This window comes from Alligator mississippiensis, chromosome 16 (genome assembly GCF_030867095.1).
Source record: "Alligator mississippiensis isolate rAllMis1 chromosome 16, rAllMis1, whole genome shotgun sequence".
In the NCBI taxonomy this organism is placed as follows: domain Eukaryota; kingdom Metazoa; phylum Chordata; order Crocodylia; family Alligatoridae; genus Alligator; species Alligator mississippiensis.
The window spans coordinates 5,186,833-5,214,470 of NC_081839.1; the positions used below are offsets into that span (position 1 = coordinate 5,186,833).

A 27,638-nucleotide genomic window follows, 5' to 3' on the forward strand; every position below is an offset into this window, starting at 1 on the left:
GCATCTCCCTGCCAAGCCCTGGGGAGCCAGGCACGCGCAGGGGGCAGAGCGGCCGGCCCGGCGAGGCGGCGAGCTCTCACGGAGAGGAGAGGGGCAGGTCCCAATGGGAATCCAATGAGCGCTCAATACAGCGTGCACGGGCCAAGCGGCCCCGTTAAACACCCAGCAGTTAATTAGTGTCACTGGTAAACACCCTGTCAGATAATTGATACTTGGCTCTGGCGGAGCTCGCCTCAGCAGAGCCGGCCCTGCCTCTCGCAGCCCCTTGCACGTCCGGCGCTCCCTCCGGCTTGCGGCGCGGAGGTCACAGTGCCCTTGGTGCCGAGAAGAAGGACGCTGGACTCTCCGCCTCTCCCCACGTCCAGTGCCCTCTGCGGGTGCTGCCATGCTGGGGTGCCCAGGGTGGATCTGAGGGGGTTGCTTCTCTGCCCGGGGGAGATCTTGCAGAGAGAGGTTCGGCCAGCTGGGTGGTTTCCCGGAGCGGGTAGCCCCAGGTCCTGGGATCTCTAGCAGCCCTTCTCCCTGCCTCCAGCCGGCTCTGCTGGTCACAGGTGCTCCGTTCTGACGTGACCCTGAGCCGGCAGGAGCTCGCGGGCTGGCGCTGGGGCTCTGGGCAGCTGGAATTAGAAGCGGCGGCCGGCTCTCGGGTTTCCACGCTTTAATGGGGAAACCAGGCGGGGTGAGGCTGGCAAGAGGTCTGTAAAGCGACACCGCCCCGTCTTAGCACGTGGCGCCCAGCCCGTGGAGGCCTGCTCCCGCGGGGCAGCCGGGGCCGGGCTGAGAATCCCCCTCACGTGCGACCCTCCGTGTCTCCCTTCTGCGGTCAGGCAGTGCCCAGCGTTCGCTGGGGGTCCAGGCCTGCTCGCCAGAGTGGCTATTCTGTGTCCTGGCTGAGACTGGGTGCTGCACAGGAGGTGAAGTGACATGACCAAGGCCATGCTGCAGGTCGGTGGCAGAGGGGTTGTGGACCCTGGGTCTCCTGCTAGAGGGCACTGCCCTGCAGCAGCCTTGGTGCTTTCCCCCAGTGGCAGGAGCTAGGTGCTGTGAGAGCCTGGGCACGTACGCTCCGGCATGGACTGAGCCTGGCTCCTTCCCCGCCCAGGGGCTGAATTTCACCCCGCTGCTCTGTACAAGGCAGAGCTCCCCTCCACCCGTGCGGTGGCTCCCGGGGGTGCCACCCTGGGTAGAGCTGTGGATGAGAAGCCAGCGGGGCTGGAAGGAGAGGTGGGTGCAGTGGACAGAGCACACTCAGGTCGCTGGGGTCTGCTCCCCGGTGTGTGTCTGCTGCCACTCATGCTCCCTGTCTGTGCCTCAGTTTACCTCCCCAATGCACTGGGACCCCTTGTTTGGGGGGGGGTCCATAACCCTTGTGGGCTGATCCTGGTGGGCACTGGGTGTCCCTCGCCCCAGCACTCTCCATGTGGGCAGCAGCTTGGGGTTCCTGGGGGGGGCACTCCCATGGCTTCCCATGCCCCAGAACTGCTCTCTCGCCCTTGTCTCTGCCCGAGCAGCCCCCACCGCTGCCCCCCAGGGCCCATCTGCCCCAGTTGGCATGAACACAAGCGACCGAGGCAGCCGCGCTGCCCCACGGGCTGGCTTTTCCCAGCGCTCTGCTTTTCTCCTCCTCTTTCTTTCTCTCCCCTCTCCCCCCACCCCAACCATCTCCGGGCCCCTTTGAATCCTCTCTCCTTTCTTTGCCCAGACAATCAGAGGCATTAAGGCCGCCCCAGGCTCTCACATTACCCAGCCGTCCCATTCTCCCCTGCCCAAGTGGGAGCCCTTATTTCATCCCCGCCACTCCACGAGCTTCACACAACACCCCTCTGGGGACCACGGGGGCTCTCCTAGCGCTAGATGGAGTTACAGCCTCCCCCTTCCTGTGCAGGTCTGATTGAATCTGCCATCGCTCCCAGGGGCACGAATGAGGCCACTGCTTTTACCCTCCCCTCCTCACCCCCTCGTCCCCCCACTCAGCACTGTGAGGGGGCACTTGGCCGCACGGTGCCCTGGGGAGGGCAGCAGGGCTCAGACTGCCCCTGGGTGCGTGGGTGCCTGCCAGGCCAGGGCAGGTGGGTGCAGCTGGTGCATGGAGGGTGCCGTGCCTCTTTGCAGTTCAGACTGGGGCTGAGGGCTGGGTCAAGCAGCATGAGGAGCTCCGGGAGCCCCCCAGCTGCAGCGGTCCCAGCCCAGCGCCCCTCCCAGCTGCAGGCTCTGGGTCCGGGTAGCTGGAAGGAGCCCCCGGATGCCGAGCCCATCCAGCAGCATGGAGGGCTGCTTAGCATGGCAGGGCCCCCCAGCATGTGTTATTGTAGGGTCTCCTCTCAGCCCTGGCCTCATCCCCATGTGTCATGGGGGGGTCTCCCTGCAGCCCAGAGCCGTGAGTGACGCTGGGCCGGGGGCTTGAGTCCTGCTGGGGGCGGCTCTGCGGGGAATGACCCAGTCTGATGTGGCGGGGCCGGTGGGGGCTGCACATGCACTGCATCACTGTGGAGGGGGCCTTGACTAACCGCCCAGGAGGATGACTGCCCGCAGTTGCACGTGCAAGGTCACGGCTGTGGGGGAGCCGGGCAGGGGCAGCTTAAGATGCAGAGGGGTGGCAGAAGGGGAACACGATGCCTGGGCTTTAAAAGCCACCCGGGTCATTTTTATGTCGGTTGATGTTTTGTGGCTGTGCAAGCGAGGTAGGGAGAAGGGCAGCACAACCAGGCGCTCCACTGCCCAGCCCAGCGCGGCCACCCACCACCGTGCCAGGGGAGTCCTCCTACCGCTTCCCCCAGCATCCTTGGGGGGCTAGGAAGGGGGGTGAAGGTGGGAACCTGGGATAGATAGACCCACAGGCTGAAGGGCAGCATGGCCTGGCTCCCAGGCCCCGATGTGTGACATCTGTGCCCAGCTCTGTTTGGCATGCCAGGCACAGCGGCACTCCGTGCCTCAGTTTCCCTGTCTGTGGTGCTTCGTGCTCTAGGGTTGGGTTTGTTGCTTCTCACCAAGTCAGGGGAGAGGACCCCAGCCCGCTGGCAGGGCCCATGCTCAGTGTGTGGGGTGCACAACGGTTCCCTTGTTAGATAAAGGATATGACTGGCCTGGAGCTGGAGCTGGAGCTGGTACAGCACGAGGCCGGAGGGGAGAGGAGCGAGCCAGGCGTGAGGAGGGGGCATGTGGCTGTCACGGCAAAGGCTGTAGTGGAAGCGGAGAGGCGCAGAGCTGGGGAAAAGGGCCTACGACCCCCATCAGCGATGGGGAGGGGTTGGACCCCCCCACCAGTCCTCCCCTGGAGTCCCACAAGTGTGGCAGTGTGCAGGAGGGGCCAGATTGCTAGGACAGGGGCAGTCGGGATGGAGGGGGGTGCTGGGTCTCAGCTGTAGTCTCCCCCCTTTGCATGTCTTGCAGCCTCCATGTATCCCAAGAGCCCCGGGGCTGCAGCGTTTCCCCCATGCTGCCTAGTCAGCCTTGCTTGGACAGCACACGCAGCACCCGTGCCCCCATTAGCAGGCGTGCTCTGGTGTAAACCCACGTGCTGTTCCCCTCCCTGCCCTGTGCCCCCTCCCCGTGGGCTTGGCTGGGCACTGGGGCTCTACCACGCACCCCCACATCTCTCTTGTACATTTTGCTAGCATGCAGAGGCTGCGTTCGGTGCCCACGCCTTCCCCCCAGCCCTCAGAGCACGTGTGCACAGGGAACATTTGCCGTGCATGCCTGGGGCACGTTCTGCCTTTTGCCAATATCATGCAGGTAAATTGAAAGGCTGCAGCAACCTCTCCTGGGGGGGCCGTAGCAAGGAGGCCGTCATCCAGCCCAGGTGCTAAAAGCCAGGAAAGGCCACGGCGGGACCAGACAGCAGGACTTTCATTAGCGCAGTTAAATTGTTAATGGCTTCTTATAAAAGAACCCAGGCGAAATGGCTCCTTCCCAGGCCAGGGGGAACCAGTGCCGCTGCCCGGGGAGCAGAGGAGCAGCTGGTGGGTCTGGGAGCCTCTGGGACTTGGGGACATAGCCTGGTGCAAGGCCATCCCAGCAAACTCCCTGCTCTACCACCGCCCCCCAAGTGGGAGGCACTTGGCCACTGTGGGACCGTGGCCCTGCTTTCTTCCAGGCTCCATGCTGTGGGGGAGCCTCGAGGGATGTGGTAACGGTGCTGGGCCCGGCTGGGCAGGACATCCCTCTGCTCTCATCGGGGTGGAGGCCCAGCTGGGCTCTCCGAGCAGCAGTTCACTTCCGAGCCAGGAGCTGGCCCTGGTTTGCATGGAAGGGGGCTGAGCTGCCTGGGACAAGGCCTGTGCCCCCAGCAAAGGTGGGAGCTGGGTGGATGGAAAGAGCTGCGTATCCCAGGCACTTGGGGATTGCAGGACGGACAGTGAGTGTGTGCACATGTGCATGTGTGTGTGAGAAAAGGAGAGAGCAAGTGTGCATGGTGTGTAGCTGCATTGAGTATGTGAATGCACATGGATATGGAAGCACATGCTTGTGTGCATCTGTGGCCTGCAGGGAGTGCACACGTGTGTTTGCCATGCGTGTACATGTAGGAGAGTATCTGCCTGATGTCGGGCAGGGGGGAGGCGTTGCATGCGTGAATGCGCGTGAACAGAAACGTGAGCCTGTCCAGGGCTTGCGTGGGGCGAGGATTGTTCTGAGCACATGTGTGCGAGGTGGACATGCGCATGTGTTTGCTGCATCGGTGTGTGCCTGTGTGTAAGGGCACTGGTGTGCAAGAGTTGTGGAGGCTCCGTCGCTCGCTGTGCTGCTCTGTAGCATCTAGTCTCCTAAGGTCCCGCCAACCCTCGGCATGTCTGCTTCCTGTGTCTCCCTTCCCCCCAAAAAGGCAAGTGCCACTCTGGTTCCTGTCACCCATGTGCCAGACAACCCGACCTACCCCCTGGTCTGGCTGGAGGGAGGTTGGGGGGCATCTCTGCCCAGCTCTTGCTCCCCCCCCGATGGTCTCTCAGCAGGCTCCCTGTGCCCTCCATCCGTCTTTGACGTGCCCTCACCCAGTACAGTGCTGACAGCAGGGATTCCAGTGCCCTTGGAGATGGCAGGGGACACACGCAGTCTACCCAGGGACAGGCCAGCATGTGCCTGATACCCCCAAAGATACACATGTGTGCACGGAGCACACCCACCATCCCCACCCTAGTGCAGGTGAGCATGTGGTGCTCCCAGCCCACACCATGGTCATACAAGCCCAGGTGTGCAGTGTCCCAGTTGTGTCTCAGCACATGTATTCACACATGCACGCAGCGTACTCACACCCCCCTACATCGCACACATGCACCCTCTCGTGTACATCCCCTTCTCCCAAAATATGCATGTGGAACGGTTGCTGTATCCCAATGAAATACATGTCTGTGCTCTGGGTGTTTGTCACATCCTCCCAAAATGCACACGTGCTGTACAGCACCCAGGGACACGTGTGTGCACAGAATGCTCATGTGAAGTGCAGAACTTGCACTCCACTCCCCCTACCCCCCCCCCCCCAAATGCACATGATTGGAGGGCAACTCCCATAGCACAGCCAAAACCAGTGTGCAAAATATACACACCCCAACAGAGCCTACACTCACCAATTGCCATGGCCTGTGCAAAACATGTCTGGGAACAGCATGTTTGTTGGATTGTGAGTGTGCACCACACCCACCACCCACAGTGATGGAGCTCCCGAGTACATGCTGTGTCTATGTGATGCTTTTGCAGCCCACTCCACATGATGCGTGCGCACGCACCAGAGGACACGCACACGGCATAGCTGCAGCACATGAGAGCTGGTACACGGGACAGCCTGCAGGAGGTAGCTGAGCCCCACTTCAAAGGCAGCTGAGCGGGGCGCTCCCATCGGCTTGTCCCAGTGGCAGTCGCTTGATTCCTCCTTGCCTGCCTGCCCTGGTCCCCCAGGTCTTGTTTGTTCATAGCTGCCCTGGGATGCACCTGCCCTGACTCTGTGCTCCCAGAGACTGTGCAGGGGCCTCGATCCCCCTCCAGCTGGGGCTAGGGATTGCAGCATGCACAGACCCTCTGTTGCGCTCATGGGCCCCTCTTCCCGCATACTACCAGCCCTCACCAGGGACAAGGAAGGGGCACTGGGCTGGGATCAGGGAGAGCAGAGTATACGTGATGCCTGCATGTCAGCTGGGGGTTGTGTGGTGGTGCCATGTATGTGTCTTGGCCTGTTTGGTCATGGAAGTTGTTGCTGCATGTGTTGGACTAGGCAGGGCTGTTGTCACGCTGCAGGTGGCAAAGAGGGGTGGCAAGGGGTGTGGGGATAGGCAGGGGGAGTGTATGTGGGTTGGGCTGGAGGTGGATATGGCAGCCCGAGGCAGTTGTGTGTTGGGGGTCTTGTGCACATTGCACTGGGGCAGGAGCTGCGAGTATTGTGTGCACCAGGCACAGGGAGGGGGTTGTGTCTCGGACTCGTGGAGCATTGTACATGTCGGGCTTGGGGCTGGAAGTTGTGCAACTGCCCAAAGGGCCTGGGCTTTACTGTATAGATGGGATTTCCCATGTGGAACATGTGCATGCATGTATGTGCACTCTGGCGCATGCCTGTGTTGGCAAGAGCACTCCCTCTATGAGGGGCATGTGTGTGCTGCATGTGCAGGGAGAGGTGTGTACATATGTGTATACATGCAACCCCTCTCCCTCGGGGCGGTTGCCAGCCGGTGCCCTAAATAGCTGAGTTCCTGATTCACCGCCACCGAGGCCTGTGCTGAAGGTGCAGCTGGCTCCATCCCCAGGCTGCAGGGCCCGGAGCTACTGACGCATCGGCTGGTGCTGTGTTCAGCCCCTTTCCCTGCTCTGGACGGCACTGTGCTCCCCCGGCGCAGGGCAGGCAGACAGACCCAGGCTGGGAAGCCCCCGGGGCCCCTATTCTGGCTGCGAAGGAGCGCTCAGCCTCTGCCCCAGGCAGAACTCGGCACCTTCAATCCAGGCCTCCCGATGGCAGCGCCTGCTGGGGCCCGTCCAGCAACAGAAGAGAGGATGCTGGTTGCCAGGTAACCGGAGGATACCAGCTCTGTTCCATCACACGCCTGGTCCCGCGCTGGGCTCCCATCGGTACCCGCCGAGAAAAGCGTCGCGGGCCCAGCCCCTGCGCTGCCCCCCGGGAAAGGCGGGGGTATTCCCAAAGCCAGATGTTTGCCGTTCCAGCGTCACGCGGAAGCGGCTGCCGGCTGGAGCTGCCTGGCGAGGAGCTATTTCTGGGTAGGGGCAGCTTTTGTGTTTGTCCAGATGCCATCGCTTGCCACGGAGAGGAAAATAGAGCCCCTCATTTCCCCTTTGTTAACCTAAAATTCAATTAACCCTTTGCAAACGGCAGCCTACAATGCGCTGCCCTTCCTTCCCATTCCCTCTGGCAGGCAGCCCCGCTGGGTCATGTCTGCTTCTTCGGGTCCACAAGAGGTGAGGATTTCTTAGGGCAGTAGCTTTCGTTGGACCCATTGTGTGGTTGGGATTGAGTTTGACTGATGGGATAGAGCCGTGACGGTCCAGAAATTATGCGAGAGGTGAGGACTTAGGATGGGGTCTTTTATTGGACCAATTGTGCAGTTGGGCTGGAGTTAGACCAGCGGTTCTCAACCGGTTTGGGCTCAAGCCACCCCCTTCTTGGACGTGAGGCCCCTTCACGACGTATGAATGGAGCAGCAGCCAGTTTTAAAAACAACTGCGGTGCTTGCCTCCTGTATGCACGTGCGTGCATGTTTGTGTGCCTGTGCTGGTGCACACATGCATCTATGGGCGAGTGCATGTCTGCGCACACATGCAGGTATATTTAGGCATACGCGTGTCTGTGCCCGTGGCTGTGCACACATGCGTCTGTGGGTATGTGCACATACATGTGCACATTTTTTGTGCCTGCATGCATGTGTGTGCATGCATTTTTTATGTGTATTCATGCGTCTGTGCGTGTGCAGCTTTTATGTGCATTTATTTATCTCTGGGTGTGTGTGTGTGCAACTTTTGTGTGCAGTCATGCATCTGTGTGTGTGTGTGTGTGTGTGTGTGCGCGTGCGTACATCTATGTGTGCATGTGAGAAGTGACGACCCCGTGATGCTGTTGGGACGGGTGCTGTCCCAGGCTGAAATCAGGCTAACTGATAGGCAGCTTGTCAGGAGACATAATTGCACTATTAATCCCCGTGCTCTGCCGATGCTTATAATGAATGACCATCGGCCCCTCCAGCCCTGTCCTCCCCCAAGCCGTGGCTGGGTCCTGGGTGGCACGAGGCAGTGCTGGGCTGGGCAGCCCCTCTCGCTGCATCCCTGCGGCTAGGGCCTGCTTGGCGTTGGCGCTTCTGAATCCGTCTCACGAGGGGGATGAAATATTGAGGCTGCGCTTGGCGGCTGCTTGCCCGGAGCCCTGAATTAGAGCCCCCTTTGTGTAAAGAGGCAGCTTTTAATTTGTAATTACGACCGTGCCTTCCCGGTGCCTGTCGGAGGCACATATATTATTCATGTCCCCTCGTGGCGGGGGCAGGGGAGGCCTCCACGGAGGCGGCTGGGAATCGGGGACCGAATCGAAGGGGAAGGTGGAGGCAGCAGCTGCCACAAGGGTGAGGAGGTGCAGAGCAGGGCTGGCAGCGAGGGAAGCTGCAAGGGCTGCGGTGGCATGGAGGGCACCAGGGGGTCAGCGATGAGGGCCCAGGGGATGGACTGTGCCTTGTGGCTGGGGACTCGCAGGGAGCAGAGGGGACGCTGTCAGGTCCTGGAGCCAGGCACTCTCGGGCAGGGTGAAGCGGAGGAGCCGCGTGTCAGTGCCCGTGTCCCTGGGTCTGGGACGTGCTGTGGGCTTCGGGAGCTGGTGGCTGTGCTCGCACCGGCTCTGCAGCTGTCGGTGCAAATCCACAGCTAGGAAATAACCCTACTGTGCTTGTAAGCAAGCGGGGCCCGGTCTCCTCCCTGTACTGGGATTGCGTCCCTGAACAGCTCGGCTCTGCTGGGACCGGCTGTTCCCGTGCCGGCTCCTTGGTCAGTCCCAGCTATTGGGGCTGTCCCGCCTCCACCCACTTAGCAACAGCCCCCTGCTTCGTTAGAAGACCCCAGAGCCTCGGGCAGCCCCAGGACCCTCTTTGCATGGTAGTCTGAGCTCGAAGGATCCCCCCTCAGCTGTGCCACTCCGGCAGCGTGGGGGCCCGGCGCCGCGTGCCAAGTGCCCCGCTGTAATTTCACCCTTGACGGCGTCCGCCCGGGGCGCCGGGGGAGAAGGCGGTTTGATTTAACCCCAGTCCCAGCTCGCTGGTCGCATGAATTGGACTGATCAATTAAAATGTTGCTTGCTTGTTAATTACTGCCGCTGGACAGGCGCCAAGGGCCCCGGTTTCCATTTCTTCTCCTTCCCGCCCAGGCCCCGAGCTCTGGACGCCCCAGATCTGCCTGGCAAAACAGCTGTGAGCTGCAGCCGGCTCTGCTGAGCCCCCACGGCGGGGACAAGGGCGCTTTCCACCCCAGAGGCTGGGCTGCCACCGCAGGGAGTGCAGGGGACTGGGCAAGGCTGTGTCGCCGGCCGCTTGTTTCAGGCTCAGATATGTTCTGATTGATTTTTCTGGGCCTCCGAACAGCCCGGTCTGGCTGCATTTTGGACCAGAAACGAGTGCCGAGCTGCCCCGTGCCGAGCTCTGTCGGGCTGATGATGAGAACGTCTTGCTTGGCAGCTTGCTCCCTCCTACCCATCTCTTCCTCGAGGTGCCTGCCGCCCCAGGGACACGGGAGACAGGCCTCTTGCCATATCCACGGGGATTAGTAGCTGTATAGGTGTAGTGCTGAGGCTCGAGCGGTCTCCATGACTAGTTATGCTGTCCCAAGCAGTGGGATGGGGTGCTGGGGGGGAGATGAAGGCAGTGCCATCATCAGGGAGCAGGGTAGCATCTGCTATGGGCAGAGGAGGGCTTGGAGGGTTTTGCATGGGTCCCTCAAGCTTGCAGCACAGGGACTGCAGAGACGGGTGCTTTTCCAGGGGGAGGTGGCGGGGAGAGCTGGGATGGGAACATCCTGCAGGGCAAGCATGTTCCAGGCACGTGCCCGTACATGGTCAGCGAGTGGTGTACGTCAGAGGCAGTGCGGGGTGGAGGAGCAGTGTGTGTACGAAGTGCACATGCACGTGCATGCAGCCCACGGTGGGCCCGTGTGCGGGAGCAGCCCCAGCCAGTGGTGCTGGCATGTGCGTGCACATGTGTAGCGCCGTGTCCTTGGGCACAGCAAGCGCAGTGTGCGTGTGCACTGGGGAGCGAGCAGTGCACACCCCGGTGCCTGTGAGGTAGTTGCTGGGGGGTGTCTGACTCTCCCATGACCTTGCCTGCCTCCATGCCAGGCCCAGCCTGTTCTGCAGGCCAGATGCCAAGCTGATGGGCACATTCGCCCTTCGGTTCAGTGTCGTGTCCTCACCCCCCCATCAGCTGGGAGAAGGGCCCGGGTCATCTCTCCAGCAGCTAGCACCTATCTGTGTCCCTCGGGAGCTGTGTCTGTGTCTGTGCGTTGTTCGGGGGACTGGGCTGGATCTGTGCAATGGCTCTCCATGAGCCAGGCTTCCCTGGAGCAGCCTGACCAGGCTAGAACCAGTGGCTCTGGGTGCCATGAACATGATGCTGAGGCGGAGAGGAGGCGCCAACGAGACATAGGGCTAAGTCCCAGGGTGCTGTTGTGGTCCAGCAAGCTCCAGACCGGACACCTAGGAGCCAGGCCCTGGGGGAGACTGGCAGCCCCTGGTTCAGCCCTTGGAGGCTCTAAAGGCTGGTCGGGAGCCTCAGGGATGGGGGGAAGAGGGGGAAGGGGTGGAGGAGAGGGAAGGGGAGGCCGGGACAGAGGGAGCCGGTTCCCAGCATATTTGGAATTCCTTCGCCTGGGAATGACTCACTCTGCTTCACCCTTCCCCATAAAACAACACCCCTCCAGCGGCCTCTGCTCCAGCCAAGCCACTCTTGGCCTGAGCCCAGCGGCCTCGACATGAAGCCCCTCATCCAGCCGGCCCCATGGAGAGGGGCCTGGCCCTGCCGCTCCCCCCACCACAGCCCCATGGAGCCTGCCCCCCACTCCCTGTGTGAGCTGGGCCTTGAGTGGTCAGGGGCAAGGGGCCCACGGGGAAGGTGCTGGGTCCCTAGACGGGCCACACCAGTCCCTCCCTCCCCAATCTGGGTTGGCAGCAAGCCCACGGCTGCATCACAGGCCTTGAGCAGCTCAGAGGGGGTCTCAAGTGGCTCAGGCTGGGGGGCAGATCTCTGGGGGTGGGGGCTCCTTTCTCTCAGCTGCACATTTCCCAGGGTGACGTGCCTGGGGCCGCGCTAGGGCCAGGGCAGAGCAGCAGCAAAGGACCCAGGAGTCCCGGCTCCCTGCCCACTCCCACTCTCCCAGCACAGCAGGAGCCCAGGTGCAAGGCATGTCCCTGGTCCCTCTGCCCCTTCCTCACCTGCTCCCTGGGAGCAGGAATCCCCGCCAGTCCCCCCCAGCCCGGTGCCTCCATCGGCTCCTGGGACCCTGGAACTGTCCAGCGCCTCCTGCTCCTGCTTTTGGGGGTCCCTGCCTGCCCCCTGCCGGCCGTTCCCTGCCAGCACGCCCGCAGCATTCACCCCCGCTCTGCTTGCAGGTGAGACGGGCACCCGTGCACCCCGGAGACCATGATCCTGCCCCGCGTGCTGCCCCTGCTGCTGGCCATGCTGCTGGCGGGGGCGGCCAACACCGCCTTCCCCGAAGAGCCCGGGCCCCTGAGTGTGGCCCCGGAGGACTGTAAGTGAAGGGGGACCTGGGGGAAGGGGGGGCTGTACCCAGCTGGCATGGTGGGCTCGGAGCCAGCGCTGGGAAACACCCTGGGTTTGGGGGCTGGGGGGATTCTTGCCAGCGAGGCTGTGATACGGGGGGAGCAGCTGTGTGGACACTGCCAGGGCAGGGCCTGGGTCCCACAGGGCACTCCTTGCCCATGGGTGAGGGGTCATCAGGCACACAGTGGGGCAGCTAGATTAACAAAGCTGGGTGGGGGGCAATAGGGGCCAGCCAGGCAGAGCTGAGGGGGTGCAGATGGGGGTGCTGAGGTCACACCACTCGGCTCACTTGTAATGGAGGCAGCTCTGGAGCCAAGGGTCCCAGAGGGCAAGTGTGCCCTACCAGTGAAGGTGCCCATGGCTACCCTGTGTCTCTGCCCCCCAGATGTGAAGCAGTACTCGGTGTTCGTGGGCCACGGCTTGAGCCGCTTCTCAGGCGCGGATGGCGCTGGGGCAGAGCGCCTCAACATCCAGCGTATGCTGAAGGTCAACCGGACGCTGTACATCGGAGACAGGTATGTGGCACTCGCAGCCGCTAGGCCAGCCCCTCGGGAGCAGGTCCAGTGGGTCCAGGCAAAGCCAAGGAGTGGCGGGGCACGGAGAGGTTGGAGCCTGGGGGGAATGGACGGTCATGGAGCAGCTGTGGGGTAGCCGGGGGGGGACAGGGAGGGTGATGTGGGGTGAGGGAGAGGAAGGAGGGCTGCATCCCTGCAGGGAGGAGGAGGGACACCCATCCCTGCAGGGACCTATAGACCTTTGCTCAGCAGCACCCCAGAGCTCAGCAGCAGCCTAGCAAGGGGCCAAGGCCCTGGGAGGGGATGGCTTCCCACCCCTGCCATCACTGCAGGCTGCCTGGCTGATGGGATAGCCCCGGATGAAGGGCTTACCCTGCTGTTGTACCAGCCAAGAATGAGGTGGGAGCTCGGAGCTCTTCCCTTGCTGCAGCCAGCACAGCCTGGAGCTAGAGAAAGGGGCCCCTGAAGGCTACAAGTCCCAGCATGCAATGCACTGCATGGTTTTGGGCAGGTGGTATGTGCTGGACACATTCCCTATCCCAGCATGCAATGCACTGCCTGGCTTTGGGCAGGTGGTATGTGCTGGACACACCCTCTATCCCAGCATGCAATGCACTGCCTGGCTTTGGGCAGGTAGTATGTGCTGGACACATTCCATATCCCAGCATGCAATGCACTGCCTGGCTTTGGGCAGGTGATATGTGCTGGACACACACCCTATCCCAGCATGCAATGCATGGCATGGCTTTGGGCAGGTGGTATGTGCTGGACACACTCCCTATCCCAGCATGCAATACGCTCCCTGGGCTTTGGGGAGATGGTGGGGTTGCATACCCCTGTCCCAGCATGCAGTTCTCAGCCCAGGCCTGACCAGGAGCTATGAGGTGCAGACACTCCCTATCCCAGCATTCACTGCTCCTAGCCCAGGGTGGCTTCCTTGCCCATTAAGCACTGCATGCTGGGAGTGGTAGTGTCTGCGGGCTGCCCCTCTGCGAGGGGCAGGGGTGGTGCACCCAGCTCCATGGCTGAGGCAGCCCCGGGCCCACATAGGCTGAGTGCTGGACTGGGTTGGACAGAGCGTGAGCACCCCCTGCTGGCTGGGAAAAAATACACCCCTGACACTCCTCTCCAGGGGGTTTGAGGCAAGTCAGGCCAGTCCAGCCACACCAGGCAGCTAGAAACCCTGCACCTGCCTCCTGTGTCCTGCGTTCCTTCGTTAGCCCTTCACCAGCTCCATTTAATAGCAACGAATACAGCTTTGGAGCGGCCACCTAGAGCATAAATCACCCAGTCCCTGCAGGCGCCGTGAGTTAGTGCTTGGTCTCAGCTTCACCATTCGCCCGGCAGTGGCAGCACTCCAGAAAGGGGCTTTAAACAGCTGAGGCTGCCTCTAAGTGCATCGATTAGGGTGGAAACTGGCCTGTAAATTAGTCTGAGAAGCCGATAGAGAGACGAAATACCAGGGAGAAAGCAGTGTGCCTGTGCCTGTGCCCAGCCCCAGGCCCAGATCTCACAGGGTAAGAGCCAAGGGAGGTCATCGGCTTGGGGCACTGTGGACAAAAGGTCCAGAATGAATCCTTCCTTCCCATCCACACCCACCTGTCTATCCATCCAAGTATCTATACATCTGTCTACTTCTGTACATCCCCATCTATTTATCTGCTTCTTTATCCATCTATCTGTCCATTTGTCTGTCCATCCATCTATTCATCTGTGCACTCCCATACATGCCCATCTAGCTGCATATCTTTCTAACTCTCCATCCCCGTACATGCCTACCTGCTTGTATCCCACCCCTGTACACGCACTTCTGTCTGTCTGTCTGTCTGTCTGTCTCTGGCTAATAGCAGAGGTACCCGGGATCCAGAGTCCCCCGTGTCTGGGCACTGCATTGTGTCTGCTCTGCTCTGTGAGCAGGAAGCTCAGGGCAGAGGAGGGAAGGTGCTGGGGCACCCAGTGGGCAGAGATGACAGGCAAGCCAGAGCCGGCAGCCAGGGAAGGGCACACGTGTTCCCACCAGCACAAGCTGCTGTCATGGCTTTAGCATGTCCCCGGCCCCCCTCACCAGCCCCCCAGACCTCACCTGCAGCCTGTGCCCCAATCTGTCCCCTCTGGGGTGTGCCCTGGGCTGGCTTTGGGGGCAAGGGCAGTGGAGGACTCAGCACCAGCAGAGGATGCACAGTGGGGAGCAGGGAGACTGGGGGCAGCTCTGCTGGGCCGGCATCTCGCAAGCCTCTGCTCTAATGAGGACTCAACTCCGCTCAGCTGTAGGAGCCCCACGAGGCAGCAATTAGAGTGAACTCTCCCTGCGGTTCATTAATGCTCTGGCACTTGGAGTGATGCAGCAGCCAGGCGTGGGGCGGGGGGAACGACCGAGTGGGGGGAAGGGGAGGAGTGAAAGACATGTAGGGCCGAGTTGGGGTCTGGGGAGAGCACGGGGACTGCATGGCGAGGGGCAAGGATCAGCATTGATATTAGGGCCTGGGACATGGGTCGCATCCGGCAGACAGAGACCAGGTGTCAGGAGCCAGATTGCATGGAAGGGTGGGGGCAGCTGAGGAGCTTCCCCTGCTCCCCTCTTGGGGTGCAGCCCATGGGACTCAAGGGAAGAGGAACCCCCCCCAGCAAGGAGTCTGCCCCCCATGTCTGTGCTAGTACCCCCCCCCTCTGCCCCAGGGTCACACATGCCCAACCCCTGCTCCCCTCCACACCCTGCAGCCAGGGCAGTGCTGGACGGGGTGCCCAGCATGGATCAAGCTCTGCACTCAGCTCCTTGCTGTGGTTGCTCTGCTCTGCACTGCCCTGCTGTGGGGCTCCTTGATCACACAGGTTCTGCCCAGGGTGGGCAGGGGGTGGGCATGTGGCTGGGAACCCTCTCCCGATCAGAGGACCTGTGCCCGCTCTTTGGGCAGGGCAGGGCAGGGCAGGGCAGGGTTGGTTGCTGGGAGAACATCAGACACGTGTGTGAGTGTATGCACATGTGTGTGTGCACTGGGAAGGATTGGGTGGGGTCCGGTATCGGACTGGGGTGGCACTGGGGCATTCCCATGCTCCTGCCTGTCTCTGACTCTGTCCGTCTCCCCCCAGGGACAACTTGTACCGTGTGAGCCTGGAGCCTGCCACCACCAGTGAGATGCGCTACCAGCGGGTAGGTGGGGGTGCAGTGGGACTCTTCCAGCTACCGACCCCAGGGGTAGCAATGCTTCAGCCAGGAAGGAGCACCCCTTATTCGTGGGCAGAGCAGGTCTCTGAGGAAGCTGTGTGCCCCAGGATCCCATCGCCAGCTCTGGGCAGGAGCTGATGGAAGGGACTGAGCTGGCCCCAGCCCCTTTGTGCTGAGCTGCTCTCAGCCAGCTCCCGTGGCTGCTCCACCAGCAGAGAGCTGAGACTGGGCCAACTCACGACATCTCTGGGGAGTGCAGCTGCAGCAGGGGACTCCGTCCCATCTCTGCTGCACATCTGGCTCACTGCTGCCATTTGTTTCCCTCCCAGAAGCTGACGTGGAAGTCGAACCAACATGACATCAACATCTGCCGCATGAAGGGGAAGCACGAGGTAAGGGTGGGCCCTACCCCTAACCCCCACCCTGGGGTGCCCCCTGCACCCACCCACTTCTCTCTCGCCTGTGAGTGGCAGGGGTGCAGGCACTCCCGCTCAGCCCGCTGGCACTGCCACCCCCCAGAGCAGCCCCACTTGCCACCTGGGGGGGCTGGTGTGGCTTCTCTCCGGAGCCACACGCTTCCCCCTTGCTGCCTTTGAGCTCCCTGCAAACATTTGTGTCAAATGTGATTTATTAGACGCTGGTATAATTGGTTTTGTAATTAATTATTTCTGGTCTGTTGATCAGAACAGACACATCTCATCATTGGCGAGAAATCCAATTTCCCCATTCCATTACTGCCACTCCGGGCTGGGGCTGGCTGCGTGCCAGGCTCCCCAGGGGAGCGGGAGCCCCGGTGCCCTGCCAGATCATAGCCCCGGACACGGGCCCTGGCCCTGGCTGCGGTGGGATGTGGATCATTGAGGGCAGGGGCAGGGAGCGGCACTGTGTGACAAGGCCTGGGGCTGGGCACTGAGCTCACTTGCTTGGTTGGGAGCAGATCTGTTCACACATGAGTTCATCGGGCCAGCACCAGGACGGGCCTGTGAGGTGGAACCTGCAAAGGCTTAAAAAATTCAAAGGCTGATGATTTCCACGTAGGGAACTGAGGGCTGGGGGGTGTCTGGGCAGCCCGTGACTTTCTCCTGTGGGAGCATCCGTCTTTCTCTACATGGAGGCACTTGCAAGTGAGCATGCCAGGCCCCTTCTCCATCAGCCCCCATCCTTCCTGCCCCCTCCCCAGCTGAATGTCAAGCCACCTGTGGAACCAGGTCCCTTTATTTACCTGCCCACCTAAAGGCCCAGGGGACAGGTGTGTGACTCTGAGATGCCAGCCCAGCCCCTCCAGCCAGCGCTGCCATACGGACATAGGCTCACTATGCTGGGTGGAGTTGGGGCTGGGATTTTCCCTGTGGTTGCCATTGGGATTTGTAGGGGTTGGGGTGCCCCAACCCTCTCGGCTCATTTGAAAACCCCACATCTGGTTTCTTTGGCTGTGAGAGAGATGCACCCAACTCCCCTTGTCTCCCAGCAGGGAAGGCCCCCACTCCATCTCTGACCATCCCCATCAGGGTCTCACTTATGCTGCGAACCTCCCCTGGGATCGCGGACCCCAAGAGGCCTGAATCTTATTGCCTTTCAGATCTCATGTGTTTGCTTCATTGGGGCAGGGGTGAGGGGTTCTCCCTGGGAGGGCAGTGGCACTGATCAGTGGTGCCCGCAGGGACGGGGGGCAGGAGGGAGCACACGCATGAAATCAACTTCAGACCAGGACGGCCAGAAGACGCTGGAGCTCCTGGGCCACCTAAAAGGCCTGATTTCCCGAAATCCCGGGGCACTTGTGCTCCCCCTTTCCTCACCAGCCTGAAGCCTGGCCTGGGTTTGTGTCCCTTGAAGAGGTGGGAACCCTTGTGAGTGCCATGGGGCTGTCAGCATCACACGCGTGTGCACACGCAGCACTCAACTACATGCATGTGTGCACACATGCTCATCTGCACACACGCACACACTTTTGCCTGCGTGCATGTACACATGCACACATGCTCATCTACATGCAATCATACGTGTGTGCGCGCACATTCACCTGCATGCATGCATATGTGTGTGTGCACACATTCATCTACACGCCTGTAGCCACACAGACCCCTCCACCCCCTCCCCAGCTCGGGGCTCTCCAGAAGCGTTTGCAGCTGCTCCCAGCCTCCCTGGCCTCCCTTCATCTCTGCCCAGGCCTTTCAGGCAGCTTCCTAGCTTTTCACCCTCCCTTTGTTTCCCAATCAAAGCACCTTAATGTTTGTTTCCATGGTTTCCGAGTGGGCTTGGAAGGACTGAGCTGAAGGTGCTTGGCTGGATGTTCTCTGTGCTGCGGCTGCGGGGTTTGGGAGGCAGGTTGGGCTCTTCTCTGCCCAGACCACAGGCAGGCAGAAAAAACACCCCTAAGCTGGCAGCAGTGCCTGCCTCATCCCACTACCCAGAGCAGCCTGGCCAGGGGCCAGTGGAGACATAGGTCTCCCCTTCCCTGGGCCGCTAGCACCAGTAGCATCATCTCAGCCCCTTCCCAGCCTTGCCCGCCCCGGCAAATCCATCATCTGGTTGGCATCTCCCTCTAGCCGGCCAGCGAACCCCAATGCACCCCCAGCAAGGCTGAGCGTGGGGGTCTGTGCCCTCGCCCCGCTGTACCAGCATTCCCATGGCAGACCCACAAAGGGCCCTGGAAACAGGGAAAGAGATGGCTGCAGGGTGGAGCATCTAGATTTCAGAGCACAGCAGGGAGGAGTAGAAGGGCTGGCACAGAGACAGGCCAGCGCTGGTGGTAGGGATGGGTAGATGGATGTGGGGGTGAGATGGCTGTGTGTGCCCGGGATAGATGCATGGCTCTGTCTCGGGTGGGAGCGAGGGGTTACTGACAGACAGACTTGTTACACCTTCCAGATGGAAATGTTAAGGGGTGAAAGTGCAGCAGCGCAGACAGAGCTCCCCCAGGGGCTGGGCTTGAGAGCACAAACCTCCTGTTGCAGCCAGAGATTGAAACCCCTCTGCCCGCCCCACAAAAGGGGACGAGAGGGAGATAGCTACATTGGGAGATCAATGGGTAGGGGTGGGTGGAGGGCTGCATATCAGGATAGGTATCTAGGTGGATGGGGAGGTGGCATGTGGGTTTGTCTGGGGATATGTGGACGGCTGTGTATGGAGAAAGGAAGAGAGGCAGGCATACGTAGAGATGTATGGGCTGGCGATGGATGGATGGACATTTGGAGAGGGGTGCCTAGGCTGGATGAACGGGCTCAGAACTGGGCCCAGCTGCCTGACCACGGCCCTTAAGACTGCTCCTGTCCCTTGTGGGCTGTGGGGTGCCGTCCCCTGGGAGGCTTCCCGCCACGCCAGGGCCCCAGAGGTTGCCATGAGCTCAGTTCTGCCTCCTGCTGCCCGGGTGCCACCCCAGGATGCAGGACCTGCCACCCCCACCTGCCCCTAAGCCAGGCTGTGGTGGCCATGCAGGGGTGGGCACTGGTCCTGTCGGGGCTGGGCATGACCCCTGCCTCTCCCCCAGGCAGAGTGCCGGAACTTCCTCAAGGTGCTGCTGGTGCAGGACCCAAGCACCCTCTTCGTGTGCGGCACCAATGCCTTCAACCCCGTCTGCGCCAACTACAGCGTGAGTCACCCGGCATGGGGGGGCTGCACCCGCGGGTGCATGTGCTGGCAGCGTGTCCTGTGTGTGCAGCATGTGCTTCTACATGGCATGTGCCCCTAGGGGCAACTTGTGTTTACGCGTGGCGTGACCCACTGGAGAACATGGATGCTCTGTCTGTATTGCCTGCCTGTGTGCATGCACATACAACACGCCTGTGGCCTGTGAGTAGCAGGTTCCTGTGGCAGGTGTTTCCCAGGTCTTTAGCGTGTGTGCAGTGTGGCCCACTGGTCCAGCATACACATGTATGTAATGCAGGCATACACATGTAGTGTGCATCATGTCTGTCGTGCACACGCATCGGCACTATATCATGTGTACAACCTATACAAGGTGTGTAAACATGTGCCACATGAATGTAGCACTTGCCCCAGGATGCAGCATGCATGTGTTTTTCCATGCTGTCTCTGATGGGGCAGGACAGGGCAGCAAGGCAGCGAGGGGCCTGAGGTGATGCCAAAGTCCCCTGGCTGGGCTGGGCAAGCTCTCCCCACTCTGTGTGCATGTCAGCTGTGGGGGATGAAAGGCACCCGCTGCCGCACAGGTCCCCATGGACGCCGGGGGCATGGGCTGATCACAGCCGTGTCTGCGGAGGACTCAGCAGGGAGAAAACAAGGGCAGACTACAAAGAGCCGAGGGAGCAAGGAAGAGCTGGAGTGCATGAAATATTCACGGGAACAGATTGCTTTGCTCTGACTCCACAGAACGGGCACTGGGGGGGCAGTACGAGACCACAGCGAGGTGTGGGGGGGATCATGGGAAGTGGGGGACATGTAGGAGCACAGGGAGGGGGCTGGGGGCCCAAGGTGCCAAGGCAGCCCGGCCCATTGGTTAGGGCTTGGTGCTGCAAGCAGGGACGGGCTGGGCTGGAGCCTCTGACCCCATGCTCTCGCCTGCTGCAGCTGGACACGCTGGAGCCCATTGGAGACAACGTCAGCGGCATGGCCCGGTGCCCCTACGACCCCAAGCATGCCAACATTGCCCTCTTCACAGGTCAGTGCTGCCCAGCCTGCGGGCACTGCCCTCCTCCCCCTGCCTTCTGCTCCCTTGTTCTTTCTACCCTTCTACCAGGCACCCAACCTACCCATCCGTCTATCTGTCTATCCACCTGGCTGTCTTTATCTATCTATCTATCTATCTATCTATCTATCTATCTATCTATCTATCTATCTATCTATCTATCTATCTATCTATCTATCTATCTATCCCCATGTACTACCATTCACTCCCTCCATATGTATCCCCTTCCTGAGTCCATCTGCCTGCCTACCTGTCTGTCTACCTGTCCCTATGTACCACCATCCATCCACCCACATCTCCATCTCTCCTTCCATCCTTCCCTCTCCCTCACACATCCCCCTCTCTCTCTTGTCCCCAGGCGGGATGCTGTTCACAGCCACGGTGACGGATTTCCTGGCCATCGACGCCGTGATCTACCGGAGCCTGGGGGACAGTCCCACGCTGCGCACTGTCAAGCACGACTCCAAGTGGTTCAAAGGTGGCTTCTGGTTCCCCGAGGGGGTGGCAGGGGGGGAGGACAAGGTTCCCTGCTGGGCAATGAGCTAGATCCTGGGGTGGGGCGTGACGGACGGCCTTGCCCCCTTGGAGGCTGGTGGTGGGGCCGTGGACAAGGGTGTTGCTGGGGCAGCTCAGACCAACCCCCATGTGACCAGCCTCAGGTGAGGGCACTTGTGGACTGCCCGTCTGCCTGTGCCCTCCGCCCCCGAGGCCAGGCCCTGACTCCATCATCTCCACTCTCCCCGCTCAGAGCCCTACTTCGTCCATGCTGTGGAGTGGAAGAGCCATGTCTACTTCTTCTTCAGGGAGATCGCCATGGAGTTCAACTACCTGGAGAAGGTGAGCCTCAGGGCTGCACCCCAGCCTGGGGACAGCAGGGCAGAGGCTGGAGAGCACAGAAAGATGCCTGGCCCATGCATGTGAGGGAGCAATAACCCCCATTAGGCTGCCTTTGGGGGGCACAGGGTGGGGCCTAGGGAGCTGGGCATGGGGGCAGCAGCACATGGTTGGGGAGAGGGGTGACCACCCTGTGCAGGACCCCAAAGTCAGGGAAGAGATGGCTGGGTTCAGCCCCAGGACCCCCATCCCACCACCACTGACCCCCACAGTGGCCAGGTGGGTCCTGCAGCTTGAAAGAGGTCAGGCTGGCTGTTGGGGCCTGGGCTGGGCTGGCAGGGTGGCCTCAGCTGTGCCCTCTCCCCACACCTGCCCACCCTATCCCATCCCACTGCAGGTGGTGGTGTCACGGGTGGCACGGGTGTGCAAGAACGACATGGGCGGCTCGCAGCGCGTGCTGGAGAAGCAGTGGACGTCCTTCCTCAAGGCCCGGCTCAACTGCTCTGTGCCGGGTGACTCGCACTTCTACTTCAACGTCATCCAGGCCGTCACCGACATCCTGGAGCTGGACGGGCGGCCCGTGGTGCTGGCTGTCTTCTCCACACCTGCCAACAGGTGGGGGAGCCGGGGCATACACCAGTCCCAGCATACACGTGGGGACCCGTGCCAGCTTAGGCATGGCCAAAGACCCCTGGGGACCCTTTCACTGCCTGTGCCAAGAGGGGCATCATTCATTATCCTCAGCCGGTGATGTCTTGCAGGGCATCAGCTGGATCAGTGGCTGCCCTGAACAAGGGTCCCAGGACCTTCCCAGTGCATCTGAAAGGGGAAAGGGAGTACCTACGTACTCCCCAACTACCCCCCCATCTCACTGGGGCACCAAGGGCACTGAACCCCTTCCCTCCCAGCTTGTCTTGGTCCCTGGCTGCCAGGGCCATGGGTATGCGGTACCTCTCCAGGCTGGGCACGGCTGGCCTCATTGTTGGCCCAGCACTCTGGAGCTGGAAGTGGCTCTGTGACTGATCTGCCACGGGTGTGTGGCTCTGAATAGGCTTTTCTGAATAGACTTGGGCTCCTTGGAGAGCTTGGCACCCCCCGCTTCTAGGTCTCAGCACCCACCACCGACCTAGCCGAGTGCCTGGATGAAGCTCAGCCTGCCAGACCCACATGCTCCAGCTTGGCTCTAGCAGTGCAGCCGTCTGCACTGGCTTCATCAGCCTGTAGTCCCAGCCGGCCCTGCCAGCCACCCCGGGGAAAGGCCACGGGTGCCCCTTGCTGTGACCGTGCTGCAGGGTGGGCTGGGAGGCCTGCAGACAGAGCCCAGCACCAGCAGCGCTCAGCCAGGGCCCATCACGGCCATTCACCAGCTCCGGGTGTCTGCTTGGAGGAGCTGTTTCTTGCTCAGGGACCTTTGCCTATGGCAGGGGCACTTGCAGTGGGGCCCTGGGGAGGGGAGTCTGCAGGGGCAGAGGCTGCAGGTGGCTGAGCCCAGCTGGGTGCCACGGTCCTGACACCCCTGTCTGCATCCCCAGCATCCCTGGCTCGGCCGTCTGCGCCTTCGACATGGCCCAGGTGGCGGCCGTCTTCGAGGGGCGCTTCCGGGAGCAGAAGTCCCCTGAGTCCATCTGGACGCCGGTGCCTGAGGAGCTGGTGCCAAAGCCGCGGTGAGTGAGCTGGGATCCCCTGGGCATCGTTGCTGGGGCCTCCAGGGGCCTGAGCAGCCCTAAGGGCAGGTGTGGGGCAAGAACCAGGGTAGCAGGGGACAGCAGGAATTATTGGGGAGGGGGCAGTCCCCATCTCCCACCCCACCTGTGTCCTCAGTGTCCTGTGCTCTGGCCCAGAGCTGGGCTCCCATTAGGTCCTATACAACCAGGCCTGAAGCAGTGGGACCCCTCCTTGGATGGGGGCTGGGAAGGGGGGTCCTTATGGGGAGAGCTCATGGGACGTGGGCTCCGGTATCTCCAGGCCCCCGTGACTTGGCTCCTGGTTGTGTCTGGGGCAGGGTGGCGAGGGCTGGGGGGCTCCAGGTGCATGCCGCTCAGTCTGGCCCCTCCTGTCTCACCCCTGCCAGGCCCGGGTGCTGCGCCGCCCCTGGCATGCGCTACAACTCCTCCAGCGCCTTCCCCGACGAGATCCTCAACTTCATGAAGACGCACCCGCTGATGGATGAATCGGTGCCCGCGCTCAGCAACGCCCCCTGGATCATCCGCACCATGACGCGGTGAGAGTCCCCGCATGCCCCTCCCCATACCCTGTAGGGCTCGGGCCCAGCCAGTTCCAGGACAGGGCTGTATCCACACTGGGGCCAGGGGTGGTGGGGTTCGGATCAGGGGCAGAAGGCAGGAACAGAGTGTGCCCTGGACTATGGATGTGCCCAAGGCAGCACCCAGCCAGAGGACCTGATCCTGCCCGATGCCAGGCACCCCTTGGGTATTGTCACTTCAGGCTGGGGCAGGAAAACTGTGAATAGGAGGAGCCGGCTTCCCCTTGTTTCCTGCCTGAGCAGTGTGGAGTGGAGGGACTTCAGGTAGCCCAGCAAGAGGTAGCTGAGGGCTCAGCAGGGGTGTGCACATGTGTGCATCCGTGTGTGTGTGTGTGCATGTGCACAAGCATGTGTATGCGCTTATGAGTGTGTGCACCCATATTTGAATATGTGCACTTTGCGTGTGTGCAGGTGGGTATGTTTGTGTGCCAGGATCCCTATGTGTGCATGTGTGTGTACACATGTACTACAGGACCTGGGTATGGACAAATGTGCACTTGTGTGGACACAGGTTTTGACTCACATAGGCATGTTCACATATGTACAAGGATGGATGCTTGTGCACAGAGTGTGAGTGCACATGTGCTTGTATGTGCATGTACCTTGGCATGTGTAGGAATGTACAAATGTGCGCCTGCGACTCTGTGTACTATGTACTTGTTTGTGCTCACATGGGTACAAGCGTACATGTGTGCTGTGTACTTGCGTGTGCTCACATGGGTATGAGCACAGATAGGTGTGCACTTGTGAGCATGTGTATATTTGCGCGTGTAATATATGTGCATGTATGTTGTACACGTGTGTGTAGTGTACACTTGTTAGTGCATGTGTGGGCGCGCACACGCTCCTGCTCAAGGCATGAGGACACCGAGAAGGCTGATAAATCTCATAAACTCCGCAGCCAAGATTGTCTCCTCCTAATTAAATCTGCCTTAATTGCTGTTTTATGTGGAATTAATCAAGCATCGCTCTCTCATTCTCAGGCCGGGAGCTCCTGCCGGGAGGCTCTGGGGGCCGGCACGGCCAGGGCAGATGTGTCACTCCCCAGGATTCAAGATGCTTTCAATGTGGGGCAGGCAGGAGAGCTAGGGGGAGCCCAGCGGTGGCACCCAGCCGGGGTGGGCATGCGTGGGGGCCCCCAGGGCAGAAGAGCACCAGTGCTACCCCAGTGACAGCCAGTGGGTGGAGGGGCGGGGGGGGTTCAGGCACTGCTGTTTAGCCCCTGCATTGCCAAATCCTTGCCTGGTGGCACCAGCGCTACTAATACGCAAAACAGCTGGAGTTAATTGGTGCAGATATTTGCAGCCACAACCAGGCGGCAGAAAACTTTTCCTCTAATTGACCCTTCCAGGAGGGCAGGGACAAGGAGCCTCAGCTCAGAGATCTAGGGACCCTGCCTGGCTTCACAGAGGTGACGTCCAGAAGCCCCCACCTGCGGGCTGGGGCTGGCTGGCTGCGTGTGGGGGTGTGGACTGCAGAGCCAGGGATCTGGATGCGTGTGTGCGTCCACACGGGATGCCCAGGAGTCCCAGGGTGGGGGTACAGCAGGGTACATGCCTGCTGGGGCCTGCACCGGGAGGCACGTTGGAGGCGTATTTGCACTCTGCGTGCAGGGGGCGCGTGCATGCTGATAAACGACTCGCAGATGCTTGTGGCACTATGGGCTTGCCTGTGTGTGTGTGTGCATGTGTGCACGTATGTGTCTAGTCACTATATCCGACATGGGGCCAAGAGCCTCAGGACGAGTGGCATCGAGGGACTATGCTATCTGGGGCTACTGCCTCCATAGGGCTCTGTGCGTTCACAGCCCCCGGCCCCTCCCAGAGCCCCCAGCCTGCCCTCCCCTGGGATCCCCCAACCATTCCTAAGACCATGCACCCTCTTTGGGGGGCGTCTGGGCCAGGCTGTTTGGAAAGCAGGCTGGGTTGGTGTCTGCGGGGGCTCAGGACTGGGGTCTGTGGAGCTCAGCCCTCACTCCCACCCCATCTCCCCTGTGGCAGGTCCCAGTTGCGCAGGATCGTGGTGGACAGCGCGGCAGGGCCATGGGGCAATCACACCGTGGTCTTCCTGGGCTCCAACACTGGCACTGTTCTCAAGTTCCTGATCAAGCCCAACATCAGCGCCAGCCCCTCGGCCGCCAGCATCGGGAGCCAGAGCCTGCTGCTGGAAGAGTTTGAGACCTACTCCCCTGGGAGGTATGGCCAGCACTGAGCAGCCTCCCTGGCCAGAGCCTGACGGGGCCACATCCCCTTGGAAGGGGCTAGGGGACACATGGGGGTGAAAATGCAGAGACACATGGATGCCAGGCTGAGAGTGGGGGACATCACAGCAATGGGCTGGGAGGGAGGGAGGGAGGGAGGGAGGGATGCATGCATTCATGGACAGGGCTCTCTCCCAGCCTCACTCACTGGGGTAGAAACTGGACTTCATTAGTGCCCAGGAGCCTCAATGGTCCCAGCCCTGCCCCTCCGCACCCCTGTGAGCCCCGTGCCCAGGCCTGCTTGGTGCCACCGCCCCCACAAACACACCTCCCCAACCCCCTTCAGCCTCAGCACACTCTGACTTCAGCCCACGCCTCTGCATGCCCTCAGGCCTGCCCCTCTGCAGCACATGGTGAACCCACTCCCTGACCCCCTTCCCGCAGGACCCAGCAGCTCCCAACCCCAGCAAACAGGGGCCCAGTCTGCCCTGGCCCTAGGGGGTGTCACTTCACTAGCAGGCAGCCCTGGCACCTTGCTGGGGGAGCCATGTAGAGCTTCAGGCCTCTTCTTTGCTAGGGGAGATGCTGGGTGCCCCCCTGCTGCCCATGCCCACGTGGAGCCAAGCCCAGAACACACTGCCCTCTCCACCCCAGGCCCGCCATCCCTGAGGACACGGGCTAGACTGAGGCATGGCTTGGGTGTGCCCACAGGTGCGGCAGAGACAATGCAGACGAGAGGCGGCTGCTGGGCATGGAGCTGGACAAAGCCACAGGGTCCCTGCTGCTGGCCTTCCCACCCTGCGTGGTGCGGGCACCTGTCGCCCGCTGCCAGCAGCATGCCGGCTGCATGAAGTGAGTGCACAGCCCGCGGCTTCCCCCTTACGAGGATTTCCTCATGGGCGCTGGTCACTGCCTGCTGGGGGTGTGGGCACGGCTTGGGTTGTGGGGGTGCAGCTTGTGGGTTGGGCAGGGCCTTGTGTGGTGGGCAAGGTCTGAATAAACTACCCCCTCCCCCCTCGCCCCCCAGCATACGGACCTCCTGGGGCAGGAGGGGCTCAGACCAAGGGCATTGCCTCCTCTGTAGCACGAGGACCCAGCTAGATGACCCAGGAAGCCCCTTGCACTCCCTCCCTACCCCACAGCCCCCTGCCACTTCTGCTTCCACCCCAGCCGAGCCCCTGGGTGCTGGGGGAGCTGCCCCTGCGGGCCACGGCACCTCAGGAGTGCCCACCTGGGGGGACAGGGTGCCTGGCATCCCCATGCAGCCCTCTGGGCCTGTCTAACCCCCTCCCTGCTGGGTTTCAGGAACTGCCTCGGGAGCCGGGACCCCTACTGTGGCTGGACCCCCGAGGGCTCCTGCCTCTTCCTGGAAGCCAACACCAGGTGAGACCGAGCAGGGCGATGCCTCCAGGCTGGGGGCTGGGAGCTGAGCACGTGGGATCTGGCTGCACGGGGGTTAAGAGCCCCGGTGGCCAGTGCTGACCCACAGAGCAGTGGGGGCTTAGCCCCAAACTGAGCCAGTGGGGGTGCCCCAGGGGTGGGGGATGCGGATGGGGGGACCCCGCTTTGAGCATCTCTCTGGGGTCCTGCGCTGAGCCCTTTGCTCCCACACCTCCTAGCAGGGGTCACCCTGCCCATCAACCTCCTGGCGCTTGGGGTCTGTAGCTGCCAGCAGGGGCCAGACCGAGGTCAGCTGTCACATGGTCCCCCCAAAAGACCCTTTGTCCCCAGCTCAGTCTCTGCCCCATAACAAGACCCGTTCCCTCCCACAGAGCCGCATTTGAGCAGGACATCGCAGGCAGCAGCACCTCCCACCTCGGGGACTGCGAGGGTAAGCACAATCCAGCCAACAAGGCTGGGAGGGGGCACGTGGAGCTGGTTGGCATGGCCAGGGCATGGCTGGGGGGAAGCTTCTGCTGCCAGGTCCTGGTGGGCGTGGAAATCATAGAGATGTGGGGCTGAAGGAGAGCTCCAGAGGTCACAGCTAGAGCAACCCCTGCCGAAGGCAGGACCAGCCCTGACCAAACCATCCCAGACAAACCATCATCCAAACCCTTTGCAAAACGACCATCAGCCCTGCCTCAGCACAAGGCCTCACGCCCGAACCTGCCCCAGATGAAGCAGGGGCACTGTGCCAGCTAGCGACCTGCTTCTATGACATGTTGTCAATGGACACTCAAGAGATCCCAGGTGGAGGACCAGACCCCCTATTACAGAGGAAGGCACCCCCAAGTCTGTACCAGTCTGACTAGGGGGTAAAATTCCTTCCCGACCAACCCATGG

The 27,638-nt window shown here is 61.4% G+C and overlaps 1 protein-coding gene across 3 annotated transcripts in view; it reads left to right on the forward strand.

The window, feature by feature from the left end:
• SEMA6B (semaphorin 6B) overlaps window positions 1-27,638 on the forward strand; it is a 56,707-nt gene that overhangs the window by 25,578 nt on the left and 3,491 nt on the right. Inside the window, exons 2-16 of one of the 3 annotated variants that reach the window (XM_059719512.1) lie at window positions 11,564-11,703; window positions 12,121-12,250; window positions 15,338-15,398; window positions 15,743-15,805; window positions 18,901-19,002; window positions 19,941-20,031; window positions 20,417-20,536; window positions 20,807-20,895; window positions 21,290-21,507; window positions 22,425-22,556; window positions 22,964-23,113; window positions 25,156-25,350; window positions 26,067-26,207; window positions 26,661-26,738; window positions 27,128-27,186. In XM_059719512.1, the coding sequence (XP_059575495.1) occupies window positions 11,595-11,703; window positions 12,121-12,250; window positions 15,338-15,398; window positions 15,743-15,805; window positions 18,901-19,002; window positions 19,941-20,031; window positions 20,417-20,536; window positions 20,807-20,895; window positions 21,290-21,507; window positions 22,425-22,556; window positions 22,964-23,113; window positions 25,156-25,350; window positions 26,067-26,207; window positions 26,661-26,738; window positions 27,128-27,186 (1,738 nt within the window). In that variant the 5' untranslated portion in view covers window positions 11,564-11,594. Of the gene's footprint in view, window positions 1-11,563; window positions 11,704-12,120; window positions 12,251-14,686; window positions 14,768-14,792; window positions 15,215-15,337; window positions 15,399-15,742; window positions 15,806-18,900; window positions 19,003-19,940; window positions 20,032-20,416; window positions 20,537-20,806; window positions 20,896-21,289; window positions 21,508-22,424; window positions 22,557-22,963; window positions 23,114-25,155; window positions 25,351-26,066; window positions 26,208-26,660; window positions 26,739-27,127; window positions 27,187-27,638 lie in introns of those variants that run through there. The other 2 variants (XM_059719513.1, XM_059719514.1) reach the window with 2 other exon arrangements.